This window comes from Rhyacophila brunnea, unplaced genomic scaffold, assembly GCF_057557595.1.
Source record: "Rhyacophila brunnea isolate RB1 unplaced genomic scaffold, BYU_Rbru_1.0 scaffold_1, whole genome shotgun sequence".
NCBI classification, from domain to species: domain Eukaryota; kingdom Metazoa; phylum Arthropoda; class Insecta; order Trichoptera; family Rhyacophilidae; genus Rhyacophila; species Rhyacophila brunnea.
Genome location: NW_028232751.1, coordinates 5955519 through 5971248, shown reverse-complemented (window position 1 = coordinate 5971248; position 15730 = coordinate 5955519). Strand labels below are relative to the sequence as shown.

Genomic DNA, 15730 nt, shown 5'->3' with positions numbered 1-15730 from the left:
GCTCCACTGCTCCGGATGTTTTTTTTTATTATTAAGTTTTCGTCCTAAAATCGAATGAAACATATATTATATTTGAGACTTTGCTACACTGGAATTATTCGAAATACGGCAGCACTGCCAAGTGATAAATAACCTCACTTTTTTGACAGAAGAGGCAGATAATGAAAGACGATTTGCTATCGACAATTTTGGATAATAGAATAATTAATAATGAAAACGACGAATAATGAACCTTATTTCAAAACTACTTAAATTATTAATACACATAAGTACCTACTACATATTAAACCTTTTTACCCGGAGCAGACCCTGGAGCTGAGTTGGAGCAAATATTAAGTTCCGGAGCAACTTAAAAAAGCGTCCGCTCCAACTTTAAAGTCCGAGTCATTAATAGTCATGCAACTGAAACGCTTCTCGAATTTCGCTGATCGTGTATGTTCAGTACCTAAAAAAATATTCATTTGGAATAATGGGTGGCATCCCTTGGGATTTTAAATTTGGGAAGCTGCTTTTCTCCAAAATCAAACTAGAGATCTTTTTTTAGTCCTTCCTCCCGAACAGCATTATTTTTTTGGTATTTTAACATTCAATTTTTTCCAATCTATTTGAGTTGAGGTTTATAACGTTCTACAATTCTTTCGCGTGCCAACAGAATTTACTTGTGTGCCAAAAGTTCGCCATCGCTGTATTATTCATTAAGTTAAGTGATGATACTATGAGGTAGCGCAGTTTCTTTATACGTATTGTTTTTATTCTCAAGATTGTCATAGTCTCATCTTCATATTGCAAGTTCGTAAAATAAATTTGCTAAGATAGGTATTTATTCACCTACATTCATTTTATAGTGGCGGAGCACATTGCAAGAAGCCGTGCGATGTGCGCAGGGGCATAACACTCGCAGTGCGCTTTAGCCCTTAAAGTAACTTTATTCGGTCAGGTATGAGTCAAACCAGAGTATTAATAATGTTCATTGAAATTATGAAGAACCAGCAAAACGAGCATGAACATGAACAGTGTAAATGTGTAAAATCTGCACACCTGACTTCATTGTCGCGTTCGGCTCACGTACCTATTATCTGTAGAGTTGGGTTTCGGGAATTTCCCGACGGGAATTCTCGAGAACTTTTCGAGATATTCCATCCCGAATCTCGAGATTTGAATTTTTTAACATTTCGGGAAATCCCGGATCTCGAGAATCTTTTCTCGGGATTCGGGATTTCTTTATTATCAAATATTAATTGAAAAACGATTTTCTATATGAAAAAAGTGGACATAAAACACAAAACGTTCAAAGACTGATCGGGGCATTATATTTATTATACAAATAACGTCCCGAGTCACAACTTTTCAAAGCATTGATTATATCGACTGTGTTTAGGACAAAGGGCGTAACCCTCGATTTTTTTAAAAGTGCTTTTATTAGATATTAACAATGTATACAACTAAATACACGTTCTGTAAAAAGGAAGTAAGTCACAAATGCCAATTTATTATCTAAATTCAGGTTTTAATTGAGCTTCAATTAAGTTTTAATTTAAGGAAAGCATTTACCCTCAATTTTAATGATTTTTCTGTAAAACATTATATAATTTTAGAAAAACACTAACTGAGAGAGTAAATCACAACCAATAGAAAAAACTTTTTTTTGAAAAAAGTAAGCCAACCGGTCGGGAATCGAACCCGGCATCTCCAACGGGTAAACGCCCCAAACTCGTCGCATTCAACCATTCAACTTTTTCAAAAAAAAGTTTTTTCTATTGGTTGTGATAATATACTCTCTCAGTTAGTGTTTTTCTAAAATTATTTAATGTTCAATAATCAGAATGATATATTCTTAAATCTTGTGAATTATTCGTTTGAATAAAAGAAATAGTTAATTAAAAATTATTAGCAAGTACAAGAAGTTGCTTAAAAAATATTGGAGAAATTCCTAGACGTCGGTTAGTAATCATTTGTAATAGTAAAATAGCTACCTACTTTGATTTAATAAACAAAAATCGATTGCCGAAGTAACATGATTTCGAAGAGCGCTGAGTGGTAGGTATTTAATAGCCAATAGCTTAAATATTGTCGTCATTAGTATGTCTTCCGTAGCATAATGGTTGAATGCGACGAGTTTGGGGCGTTTACCCGTTGGAGATGCCGGGTTCGATTCCCGACCGGTTGGCTTACTTTTTTCAAAAAAAAGTTTTTTCTATTGGTTGTGATATACTCTCTCAGTTAGTGTTTTTCTAAAATTATATAATGTTCAATAATCAGAATGATATATTCTTAAATCTTGTGAATTATTCGTTTGAATAAAAGAAATAGTTAATTTTTCTGTAAGTAATAACTTCTTTAATTATTAGTAGATCAAAAGATATTACATCAAAGCATCAATCATGATGCACCCAATGTCTGTGCCTATTTCTTTTTATTAATATTTAACCAAAATCATTAAAAAAACGTTTTTTGCCTCCTGTAAAATTTGATCTGTGTGAATTACGCCCTTTTTCCTAAACACGGTCGATATTATTATCCACATTGTATTTTAATGATAGTAAGTACAACATGATTTCATTTCGATGGCATATCGATAATATTTAAATCGCGAAAATAAAACTGACTTACTTTGAATAATCCTGATAAATTCGAGGTCCCACTGTATGCCTATTGGAGCATTTATTCTTCTCAGCATCAGCAGTCTCCAGCGCAGTTTATTAATCGTAATAATATCCACTGGTAGTAATCTATTTATATCGCAAAGGTTGACAGTCTTTAGAATGGACAATATTATATTATGTACACACTGGGGAATAAATAGCTGGTTTTGATTGCTTTTAGCTATCATATTCAATAATGTAGAGTGTAGGCCACATGTTCTCAAACTTATTACGACCACCGCCCACTTTGAGATTTCAAAAATATCTAGTGCCCCCATATGTTTTAACTTACCTTTTTATATTACCATCTGTTGCGTATCTTATAAACAGTTATTGCAAATATAATTTTTAAACATGCAATATTATATGGATAGGATAGATAGGGTGTGACCCATATCCTATTTCTGAGATCAAAGAATGTTTCAATGAGAGGAAATAAAACTCATACTCATAGACATCGCAATCATATTTAGAAGTATTTTTATTAACATGAAAAGAAGCCTTTGAATTTAAAACTTTTGATTTAAAAATGTTAAATTTAAAACTAATGTGAAGGATGAATCTGATGCATTTCGACGTATGCATCTCAAGTGGTGTCGTGTCGATATTCCGTTGGATTTTTATAGATATAATTTGTCTGCCGTCGCCCTCGAGATTTCCTTAACGCCCCCTAATTTTCTTTGAGCCTTCTACTGCCCTCCTGAAAGCCTCCAGCGCCCACAGGGGGGCGTTATCGCCCACTTTGAGAAAGACTGGTGTAGACTGTATTTAATATAATTTGTATAGTTGGCAATGATCCGTTGTTGGTATTCGTAGCATTTATTGGTGGTGGGACAGTGCGAGGTAATATCAATCATAAATGGTGCAGAATAGATTTTAACATTCCACGAATATCTCAAAGAAGCCACCGGGTCTTTGAACGACGGTACTTTCTAATTTGTAATATTTTTATCATTTAAATCGACATTAAAGCTAAAACGTATAATGACAATAATAATATGATACGATGTACGAATAGGTACAAACAACAATCATGCTATTAATATTTTTTACATTATAGAGATGGTTGACTCATTGTAAGTTATTATTGAATTGCACAGTTGAGATAATAAATTAGAGCTTAATTAATGAACGACCACTCTTAATTAATGATCATGTGTAAATGTTAATTAATTTTAATGTATATATCAATATGATTAATTTAATTGGAATTACAAATACTTGAAAGATATTCACATTAAATTGTTAGCTACAAATACAACACACATTTTTGAGTTCTTCGCCGTTTGTTTAAAATAAATCAATACAGTAGAATCTCAATATAACAGACAAAATATCCGCTCAAATGTGAAAAATTGTTAAAACTATCCTCTTAATTATTGTTATACTTACATGTTTAAATCCAAGTATCACCACTTGTAAACATTGTTCTGCGCATGATAATCGCGGCATACGTCTCGCATTCGAATTCGAGTCATAATGTCACTGACGTTTGCAACGCTGGCCGCTAGTTCACACAGCTGCACAGCAGTTTAATGTGTTTAGTCGAAGTGAATGGGTTCATTTATTACTCCATTCCAAAAGTTTACAATCGTTAAAAGTAGATGAAAGGGACCCTGGGTATCACATCATTAATGAAAGTGAAATAGCAGATGAAGTTATGTCTTTGGATTTTGGAAAATGATGATGTAAATGAAGATAGCGAGGAAGAAGAAACAACATACCCAATTAGTGATACGACCGCATCTCGGCGATATAATAACATTTATTTACTATTCGTCAGATAACGAAATTTAACTATAATACCGGCATTTACGTAATTTTAGAGAGTTGATTATAAAAAAACAGTGGATTCAAAAGTGCAAACAAAACTTATTCATTTTTCAAAGCAGGATTACCCAAAGCAAGCGCGTCGACATATATCATTATCGTCACTCCACAGCGGGTGTGCCTGCATATAGGTATCATCCAAAGACGAATAATCAGTATTTTGTTTGTGTTTTTATATACGCTCCCATACCAAGTCACCTATTCGCCATTGCCATCCGAGCATGAAATTGGTTGCATTTTTCAAAGTTTTCACGCTGGGAAAGCACCTGGCCATGATTGTATTGACTATTTGATGGCCAAGCATGTTTGGGCTGTGGCAGCGCCAGAAATAACGTCTCTTTTCTCCGAATGCTTTTCCAGTGGTATTTTTCGGGATTGCTGGAAAAAACGAATACTTAGGATAATCCCTAAAGCCGGCAGCCGCCCTCCCTCTGACCCTAAGGCCTACCGCCCTCTGACACTCTTGCCTACATTCAGCAAGGTGCTAGAGCGTCTTATGTGCACACGACTTGCGACTGCACCACTCTCCCCGAACCAATTTGGCTTCAGGCCGGGTAAATCCATTGAGTATGCGATTCGAAAATTTATCAACTACACTGAAACAGCAACAAGTAAATACGTGCTAGGCATTCTTTTAGGCATAGCGGGTGCCTTCGACAGTGCCTCCTGGTCATTAATATTTTGTAAACTTCGATTAAAACGTATACCGGGAGACATATAATATGCACTAATCCAAAATTATTTCAGTAACAGATCTATATTGTATGATACCGGCAATACAATAATATCTAGGAAATCCGCAATGGGGCGTCCCCGGGGATCAGTTCTTGGACCCCTTCTATGGAATATCCTTTTTGATGACCTTCTGTCGATCCCGCTTCCAAACGACTGCAGTATTATTGCCTATGTGGATGACGCGCTTCTCCTTATGAGTGCGAACAGCCGCAGTGGTCTTGAGCTAGCTGCTAACGAGGCTTTGGAAACCATTATGACCTCGGTTTTACTAACAAACTCTCTTTTGTTCCGCATAAAACAGAATCCATCCTCCTCAAGGGAGCAGCCAACCTCACTTCAAGGTCGCCCACCATCCGTATGGGTAGTACTTTAGTTAAAGTCAAAGATACGGTTACATATCTAGGCATTTTACTGGATGACAAATTATCATTTCTCATTCCGCCAAAACATTGGTGGGTAAAGCCAAAGCAGTTTACCATCGGGTCTCCTGGCTTACTGGAAGTAATTGGGGTCTTATTAAGTTCAGATCTCTTAAAATAGCTTACGATGCAATCTTTATGAGTACCGCTGGAAATGCTGCCAGCACGTGGTATCATAGATGTAAGTTATTGTCCATCCGGAAAACTCTTTTCAGCGGTCAACGCTCAGCATTACTTGCCCTCACTAAGGCTTATAAGACGACTTCTACCGACGCGTTGCCTGTCCTTGCTGGAGTGTTTCCGTTAGACCTGCACATTCAAGTCCGTGGTGCCACGACCGCCTTGCTTGGAGGTCTGGGGGCGGAGGTTGGCGGTATCTTTATATCGCCGCCTTTAGGTCTTGGATCCATGAGCCGGTGCGCTCGAAAAGTTATTGTACGCGACCTGGCGTATGACACGGCGCTGCGTGCGTGGAAGGGGCTTTGTTTTTTCCTAATATAAAGTGGCGCATGGAGATAACCAGATTGACTCCAGACCATTGGACTTCTCAGTTCTTAACCGGATACGGTGGTTTTGCCTCCAAGCTCTGTCAGCTTGGCCTAATAGAATCTCCGACTTGCTTATGTGGCGAATTGCAAAGTGCCGATCACATCCTCTGGGAGTGTCCCCATATGTCGGTTGAAAGGGAAGAGCTTCTCAAGTCGGTCCGACTCTCAGTTGGACCGGTCGGCCATTGCAACTTGGTATCTACGAGGGAAATTTTCTCAGCTTTTAAAAAGTTTGCGGCATTTTACGGCGAGCAAGAAGGTCTTTTCTCATCGAGAATTGACCGTAATACATTATATGTAAGTAGGGATCACGCACACTCTAGTGCACGCCAACCAAGGTCTTGGGAGTTGCTTCTGGGACACTTTCGGCACACATTTGAAGAGCGCCTATCGTTCGTTACGTCACGGTATACGCCTGCATAACGGGTGTGGAGGGAAGAGCAAGTGTTTTTATAGAACGAACTTTCGGATTTAACGGACACCCCTAACCTCCGCACATTAGTCCGTTACAGAAAACAGATAATAAATATAATACCGATAGGCTATATTCAATACGACGCAGGTTGAAGAAGGCTTTTGAATGTGTGAGTGTCCTACAAAAATGAAGCACGCATTATGCACGTGCAATGGTGTGTGTAATACACTAACATTAAATGAGCGTAAATGCATAAACCGAGAGCAGTTTTCAGTATTCGACGTAAAATGTATTCTTGACACGTGTGTAAGCTTAACACGGATTCTTCCTTACTCGAGTCGGTTACCTGCTATCGCCTTACCCGTTATGTATTTCAGTTCCCATTATTTCTGAGTTCCCTGGTCCGTTATTTCGAGGTTCTATTGTAGTGATTTTTCGGATATTTTCAACTGATCCTCATAATTAATTATGATTGCTATACATACAGTAATGTAATGAATTAATGATTAACACCAGCGAACTTTATCCCTATATTATTTTTCGTGACAAATAAAAATGAGTAACTTCGTTTGAGTAGGTCAGTGATTCCCAATAAGGGTTCGCGAGCTCGTGTCGGGGTTCAACGACCCCACCGTCCGTGCTTTTTTGTATTTCAATAATAAAAACAAACTTTTAGACGAACAGGCATCGTTATTGAATTATTATAAAACTTAATTAATAAGTATTACAAACAATAAAGTATAATCATATTATTGTATAATTATATTAAATTTATAAGGGGTTTTTTTCCGATATAGATTCGTTTGAATCTTTATTTCCATAACCATTCCGATTTCAAAACGTATTATTTTAATATGTAAGTTCTCATTTTATAATACAAATTTTTCGTTTAAAAAAATAAACAAATGAATGTCGCAAATTCTGTCACTTGCATACCTACAAACTATGTTTATATGACAATTTTTTCTCTATTGCCAGAAAGTGTCATTATTAATATTGTATTGTATTTTCTTTGTCGACTCTGATATTTTACCACGTTTTTATTAGCTCGTATTCATGTTTGTCGAGTACAATTTTTCCTTGTTTGTCCAATACAAATCTTGCAATCGATTTTTAACTAACTTCCCGACTAGTTAGACATTTGAAACTTTTAGAATATATCAGAACATGATGATAATGCATTCTTTTAATACTTTTAGCCATCTTTAAGCAGAATTGAATTCATTTTCAGTTAATTCTGTTTTGTATGTAAAGTTATTTCGGAAAAAATTCATAATCTCTACACTATTATTGGTTGCTAAGGGGGTCCTAGCAACTAAATTATTAATATATACGTGCGTTACTATGGAAATCAATATGAAATGTCAAAATGACATTTCAGTATTCTATTCAGTATTTCTATTAAGTACAAAAAAAAAAAAAAAATTATTAATACATAGAATTGTCAAGTTTGTATGATTCAACAGAAAATTTAAAAACGTGGTATATAAAAAATTCTTTTTATCTTGTAATTTTATTTTTCTTCAGTTTTTCGGCCAGTATCTAAGAATTGCCATCTAACAAAAATATTAAAAAAAACAAGCTAAACGTTATTAAGTTATTAACAAATTATTTTTTAACAGATACCTACATATTATTCCACTTTTGGAGTTTTTCCACTACCTATACAAATTTTATTTTTCATTGGCAAATAATACATCTTACACCTTATCACATTTGTTCCCTTATGGAGTTGTTAATGAGAGTAATAATTTATATTAAACCTGTAGAGGGGGTAGTATACGTATTATTTGTTTATTTTTCTGACCATGTCCGATACTAATAAGATCATAAATGGGTGTCCACAGAGTGGAGGTGGAGGTTTGTATTAACAGATTTTGTTTTTTTACGAGAAATAGATGTCAACCACTTGCTCGACCTATTAGATTTATACTCTGAGTCATACACATATTTAAAAACAATATGTGTACTTGCCAGACCCAGGATTCGTACCAAGGACCCACGACGCTATAGATAGCTTTACAGACCTACAAACTTATCTGTAGAATGGCCAAAAATAGAACTACGAACTACCATAGGACGCCATTTTGAAAATGTCATTCGAATGTCAGCTTTTGTCCAGTTACGAGTCTTGATTGGGTAGTTTTCGACAGTGGCTCCCTCATCCCATTCTTCAGATAAGTTTGTAGGTCTGTACATGTAACCATTCCAAATTCAAAACACATTATTCTGATGTCCAGTCGTATCCACTTATACAAGATTTAAAAAATAAAATAAAGTCGCAAACACTGTCACTTGCACACAATCTATGGTTATAATATGACAATTATCAATTCAGACCAAATGCCAAAGATGTCGTTTAAAAACATGTAGGTATACCCCTATCACGAAAGTGCAAGAAATACATAGCCTCCGGAATGTTCATAAATATAAATATTGAATGCGCGTTTCGTTTACATGTCAAACTTTAATGCACATTATGATATAAGCGTAACTATTGAAAATATCAATATATTCTTTAACACATGTTTAAGTTTATCCCATATTTCTCCACACTCAAGAATTGTACCTTCTTACAGCCACACCCGAAGGTAACCCATTTTTTTGTGTTCCCTGGATGTAACCCAGGGCTGTATAGTCAGTGTCGTCATATACCTATAGCATTTTTGGCAGAATCGTCAAAATTAGGATTGTGGTGTTATATTAAGTATGTTTTTTTTAAATTAACCGGTTATGTGTGTGCATGCTTAAAGTATGACTGTAATAAAAAAATAATTAAAAGTTGGTTTTTTAAATATCAAAATCGGAGTGAGTGAGACTTGCCGTTGGAACTGAAGTTGGAGAGTTTTTTTTAATGAATCTACAACCTGACTGAATGACCTGTGAGTGTGGCATTTGTGAATTTTTGAAGCTAATCAATGAATTGTGTTTGTTTGTAGTGGCGGGTCCCGGGGTGGCAGGAGGCTGCCTGCGCGTCGGCATGGACGGGGCGCGCGCCCTGGAGCTGCTCCCGCTGCTCCAGGAGCGACTGGCGGCGCTGACGGGCGGGCGCGACCGCCGCGGAGGACCACTGGTCACCTTTCCCGCCTCGCCCAGGAGGGAGCGCGCCAAGCCCGACGACTACCGCAGGTTGCTCAACTACCTCATGGCCATACCAAAGTTAGTACTCACCATCTGCTTATTACATTTGGAAACTTACCTGATTTATAATATACCTACATAAGAAGCGCCTAGTTTCAAAAGCCCCTAAAACAGGGGCGGGCAAACTTTTTGGATGGAGGGCCAAATTCAAGAATTCAAAATAAGCGGCGGGCCGCAAGTAAAATACCATTTTTAGATATACACTATTTATTATCACGAAAAATAAACATTACAAAAAAAATAATGAGAAGAATGAAACTGTTGTACATTTTTTTAAATTTAGGTGTTAATTTTGTAGTTGATATTGTTTAAAATCAAAGCTCAAAACTGCTAGTAAATGGGCATCGGAGATATTTGATCGTAAAGAATTTTTATTGAGGTTCATGATCGAAAATGTTTGTTCACATATATAGGTTGATCCAAAAATAACGAACATTTTTCTTGTATACCTACTCTTTAAGTTGGTCGAATTTGTCTGAATTAAGGGCATTGTAAAATTTGGAGATTTCTTCACGACGATGCAATTCTCTTAAATTAGTGTCACACTGCAGATTAATAATCTCAAGTTGTAGCTCTGTCGATACACTATCAATATCTATTGAAATCGATGTTCAACGTAGAAAATCGTGGTTACATAGTGTGAGACGAGACGCAAGGAATACGTACTGAGATAATACATTTACGAAACAACAAATTCTTCAAATTATGATCTATTGTCAATATTTTTTTAAAAATTATAAAAAAGTTATTCGTAATCACAAGTACAATTATCGATGGCGGGCCGCGAAAAAATACCCGGCGGGCCACATGCGGCCCGCGGGCCGCAGTTTGCCCTCCCCTGCCCTAAAATGACTTTATGTAGTTCTGAGAAAAATGAGAAAAATTCATTTCTATTAAATTTGTGAAGTATTTATTTTGTAATTCGTTACATTCTAAAGAGTATTTTGGCTTTCCATTTTAGGGGTATTTGAAAAGCACACCCAACCATTTCAACGGGTTTTGAAAAGAACCCTAATTTTTGATTATACGAATTGACGGTTTTTGGCGTTTTTTTCAAGCTCATTCTTTGGCCACCATATAGGTAATAAAAATATCCATTTAAATGCATATCTAACTCAAAAATTTTCAAAAACCGTTTTAGGGGCTTTTGAAACTAAGCGCTTCATAATTTAATTGAGTTATTAATACAGTCGAACTTGCTGCTTGCTTACTGCCCCCCTGAAAGCCTCCAGCGCCCACAAGGGGGCGTTATCGCCAACTTTGAGAAAGACTGGTCTAGAGCATGCCGTTTCAGAGTCTTTAAATTACGGACAATTATGATACAGTCGATCTCGGTTATTACGATCACGGAAATAGCGAGATCTCGGATGTAATGAGGAAACATTCGTTAACATCTCAGTTTATGATTTTCTCCATACATTTATTCACTTTTATAACAAGCTACTTCTCGAGTATTCTGAGCAAAACTGTTAATGTGTCGATCATTTAAAAACAACATTTTCAACCCTAAGCAATAAAATCCGACCGGGAAGTTAACTAGACCAATGCCGCCGGGATCGGATTACGTTTATGACACTAGTTGAATGTCCAAGTACCTAATTGATATTTTCGCCGACAACATTGAAAAAGTATCGACGCATATGGTTGAAATTGCATGTAAAAAATTCAAGCTTTGTGAAGTCAGTAGGTACCTACCAGCGCCGGCGGCTTAGCACTTCATTACAATAATCAACTTCTTTTGTAATAATTTATGAATGCCATGCTTGTTTCAGCGATTTTTACGATGGTTTTCAGATTTTTTATGTTCTATGTTTAAATAGAACGTGGCGCGAAAAATCTTATGTAACGATATAATGAGCATATTCAGTCGGTCCCATCTTCCTCGTGATAACCAAGTTCGACTGTATAACCAATCACTCTCAAAATTATTCTCATATGAGTTTATCCCAAAATCGTGTAGTGTAGACATGTCCAACTCATCAGTCGCGGGATACCATAGAAGGCTAAATCTGGTGTAAGAAAGGTTTCTTCAACATCTTTGTTTGATCCAAATCCAAAAACAGCTATAATGTACCACATTTAATCATCAAACAGTTTTGTAAAAAAATATTTTTTTTGTTGTCAATTTGGAGGAGGAATCGAATTTTCTTGAATGACTTCTCGTGACCATATATTTTGGTATTTTTGAGGTCCTCGAGTCTGATAAAAATGATTTCTTAAAGACTTAGAAATATGTACAGACGGCTCTCGACTTTTGCACGTAATTGGTTCCTGAAAATGTGTTTGAATGTTAAATGTTCAATAGTGAAGGGTCGTAAAAAAGTGTACTTTAAAATATTTATTTATCAATGTGTATAATAAAGTTAACGAGGCGTATTAGCAATCAGGTGTTTTCTTTATAAACCTGTAAAGAGATAGTTGAATACCACCCTCATTGCCCCCACATCATGAAGCGGGCCCCCAGGATAGGATCTTTAGCTCCCCCCCTACCTATCGCTTAGGATAAAGGCAGTGTGATGCTCTACAGTAGCGTTTTCCAAATTATGTAGGTATGTGGTAAAATTAATGCGTACAGGTACCTATTTAGTGTTTTTAAGTATATTTTAATACATCCGTTTGAATTATGGAGTTGTTGAATATTTATACCTACTTACACAATTAAAAATTGTATCGTATAACCACATAATTTTAAATAATAATATTTAGTATTGAATGAAAATAACGCTTTTTTTTACTAGTGAAGCAAATTTGTGATGTGTGTTTATCTCACTTATCTGGTCAATTCGCCTCCCCGGGCCCCCAGGCTAGGGCCCTGTCAGCCCCCCCCTTGTGGGGGCCATGACCACCCTCTTACATATTTGAGAAGGTGAAGGGGTGCGGAGGAGAGAAAAGCGACTGCATGGAAGCTCACAGTTTTTGCATTATCAACATAAATATAAATTTTAACTAATGTACGAAATAGCGAATTATGCGAAAATAGAATTTTCGAAATTGGAGGACCACATGTATGTATGTACGTCAGTTAACCACTGACATTATACATTATTTTCACTGTGCACTGTATTCAAATGTTTTCTGTTGAATTTCCAGCGAGGAGGTGCGCGCATTAGGATTCACCATCGTGGTGGATATGCGAGGAGGATGTGCCGGCTCTTGGAGTGCTGTCAAACCCATCTTGAAGGTATTGCAGGAGCATTTCTCACCGGGCGCTGTGCACCAGGCCGTTATCATCAGGCCTGACAACTTCTGGCAGAAACAGCGCACTTCCCTAGGATCCCATAAATACAAATTTGAAGTAAGCTGTATTTAATAGATGAAAAACTAAAACGTGACTCCATTACCAAAGAGTAAATTAAAGAAGCAGAGATGCAGTTTTAACGACTCACACCAACTGTCTGCCCTGATATGTCTCGGTCGTAAATGTCATTTTGAATCGTTCCCTAGAGTATGGCCAAAATATATTTATTTACATATTCTGTCATGATTCAGTCGACAATCATGTGACAGTTGGGTCGAAGATTACGCGAAAATATCCGAATGAAGCTGTGATTGGCGCGTTTCATCATCATTGTCATGTTTTTGGCAGATTGTGAGTTTGACGTTGAAAACTATTCATTATTTTAACAGACAATAATAATATAAAACAAAAATATGCTGGTAAACCGAGTTGCACATAGAAACTCGACTGCAACAATTCAAATTTGTTGATGTGATTTTGTTGTCATTTACAAAATACATGTAACGTTATGTACTGTCGCACGTAGTATCGATGCGACATTTTTGGTGGAAAAAACATCTACTTGTCACATGTACCACTTGACATGGGCCACGAGTAGGATAGCAAAATGTATCGGTGCATGTACAGAAGCTACTTTTACATTCGACCATGTCCCAGTCTTGACGATTTTCTATGTGCGACCTGGCTAAATACAATCAGCAATTGGTTACTAGTCCAATGTTTCCATGAGCATTTGAAGTAAGAACATTTAAAGAAAGTCGAATTGGTAGGTGAATCATTTTGGATGATTGATGTGAGTCCTAAAATCTGCGAATCTGCCGGTGGAATTACACCGTAACAGGCATGCTCTCTCCGCTACTAGACTATTCATATTATGCAGAGTTTGTTTATGGTTAGCCTAGCGTTGAATGTGTAATAAAACTTGTCCTGATTTACGTTGTCCTGTAATCAGCGACTGACAGAAAATTACATTTACAGAATGATTTAAGATGTGACATTGGTTGGCTCATCCACGTGCTGTGAATGCCTATCATAGCATGTGGATGATGAAGAGTCCCAACCTCGCCTGCCTTTTCTTCAATCCGACCCGGATTACGTTATTCTAGAAGTCTGCTAAATATCGAAAATATGTATACGGCTAAACACAGATTGAGTATAAATAACAGGGTTGGGTGTTGGCAAGATATGGGAAGACAGAGAAGATGATTAGCAAGTGACAACAATTCTTATTTGAAGGAATATTTTAATTAACATTAAATTTCAAATTCAAATTCAAATTTATTTATAAGTATACATGTAGTTAATGAACTTTCCGAATAATAAATTTAAGACGTTCACAACATGACATCTAAAATCAAAGACAGTGTAGTATTAAAACAGCATAAAAAATAAAGAAATATATGTGATATTAGAAAAATTGTATAGAGTAAATGAGGCGTTTACAAAAAGAGACATGTCCACAGTTCGATATTTGCGAGAAACAACGTTTGTATGTTTCAAGCTTCAATTATTTGTTTTCACGTGAGATTATTTTTTCCGTTGTATTCTATGTCAAAATTAGAACTAAATGGCAATTTGTTTCAGCCGATAAACTCTTAAATGTAATTAATATAGGTAAAATAAAATTGGACGTAGGGCTACTTGTACCTCACTTTTTAATTTATTCCGCATAAGGCACTCATTTCCGTGACACTCTCATGAGTTTACCGGATGCTACAGCATGGGAGACGCCATTTCCAATATTGAACGTTCCCTTATTGGTTGACTTAAACACGTGCGAAAACTTGGCGCTTTTTGTAATAAATAGACTTAAAATATTTTTTTTCATTGGGTTTTGTCGCATTTTGGAAATTATAGATCAATTCATATTGTGTAAAATTATACAAAGAATATGTGCGTTATTTTTTCTCGATTTTGACCAAATGTGATAGAATTGTGTGATAGAAAGAGAATAGTAGTGGAATTATACGCCTCAAATACATATATTATAGTGGAAGTACACCGAATGAGCCTATAGTAGATCCTATTTTAAGAATTTATAAAACAACATCCACTTATACTGATTTGGATAGAGTTATTGCCCTCCCAATTGGCATCACCGATGGCAGGTTTGTTCTGCATCTTGGGAGAACAACTGATTCTCTCGATTTCTAAGATAGTTATCAGCGACACACATGTCAATACAGAGTTCTCATTTACACAACAAAAAATATGTGGCCAAATATAGATATATTCTAGTGTTTAAACTGTATACTTAACTGAAAGTTAGTTGAATAAAGCCACAGATAGTATCCATATAACCTCAAGTAAAGGAGTCCCAAACATTTATTTATAACTTGTTCCACCATAAGGTCGTATTTCAAATAATGCGGAGCTCAAACAAGCATCAACAAAAACATAGCATTATTAATGACCAGTAACGATGGTCTTAAAGCGGGCTCCTCACGATTTGATTTATGTTGATTAACTAAAATCAAACAAAAATGACAAAAAAAATCTGCGTATATGTAAACTTTTGTTGATCAATAAAAGTTGATTCAATAATTGTTTGACTCAATCTTTATCAGTCAAGTTATGACTCATTGCAACTGACAGATGAGTTGAAACGTGATTTAATCATGTACAAACTATTGTCGTCAACCTTTAGTCGACTTGAATCACCCAATACAGTGTAGCCTTTAAAAGTATTGAATCAAAATCAATCGAATCGTCACAACTTGGCCTTTGATCCCTATAATTTAATTGACTGGAGGATGAGTCTA

At 36.2% G+C, this 15730-nt stretch overlaps 1 protein-coding gene across 2 annotated transcripts in view; it reads left to right on the top strand.

Moving 5' to 3' along the window:
- Positions 1-15730, top strand: part of trio (trio Rho guanine nucleotide exchange factor) — a 627840-nt gene that overhangs the window by 64842 nt on the left and 547268 nt on the right. For both annotated transcript variants that reach the window (XM_085940798.1, XM_085940792.1), the window contains 2 exons: positions 9529-9748; positions 12821-13025. In XM_085940798.1, the coding sequence (XP_085796924.1) occupies positions 9570-9748; positions 12821-13025 (384 nt within the window). In that variant the 5' untranslated portion in view covers positions 9529-9569. The remainder of the gene's footprint in view (positions 1-9528; positions 9749-12820; positions 13026-15730) is intronic.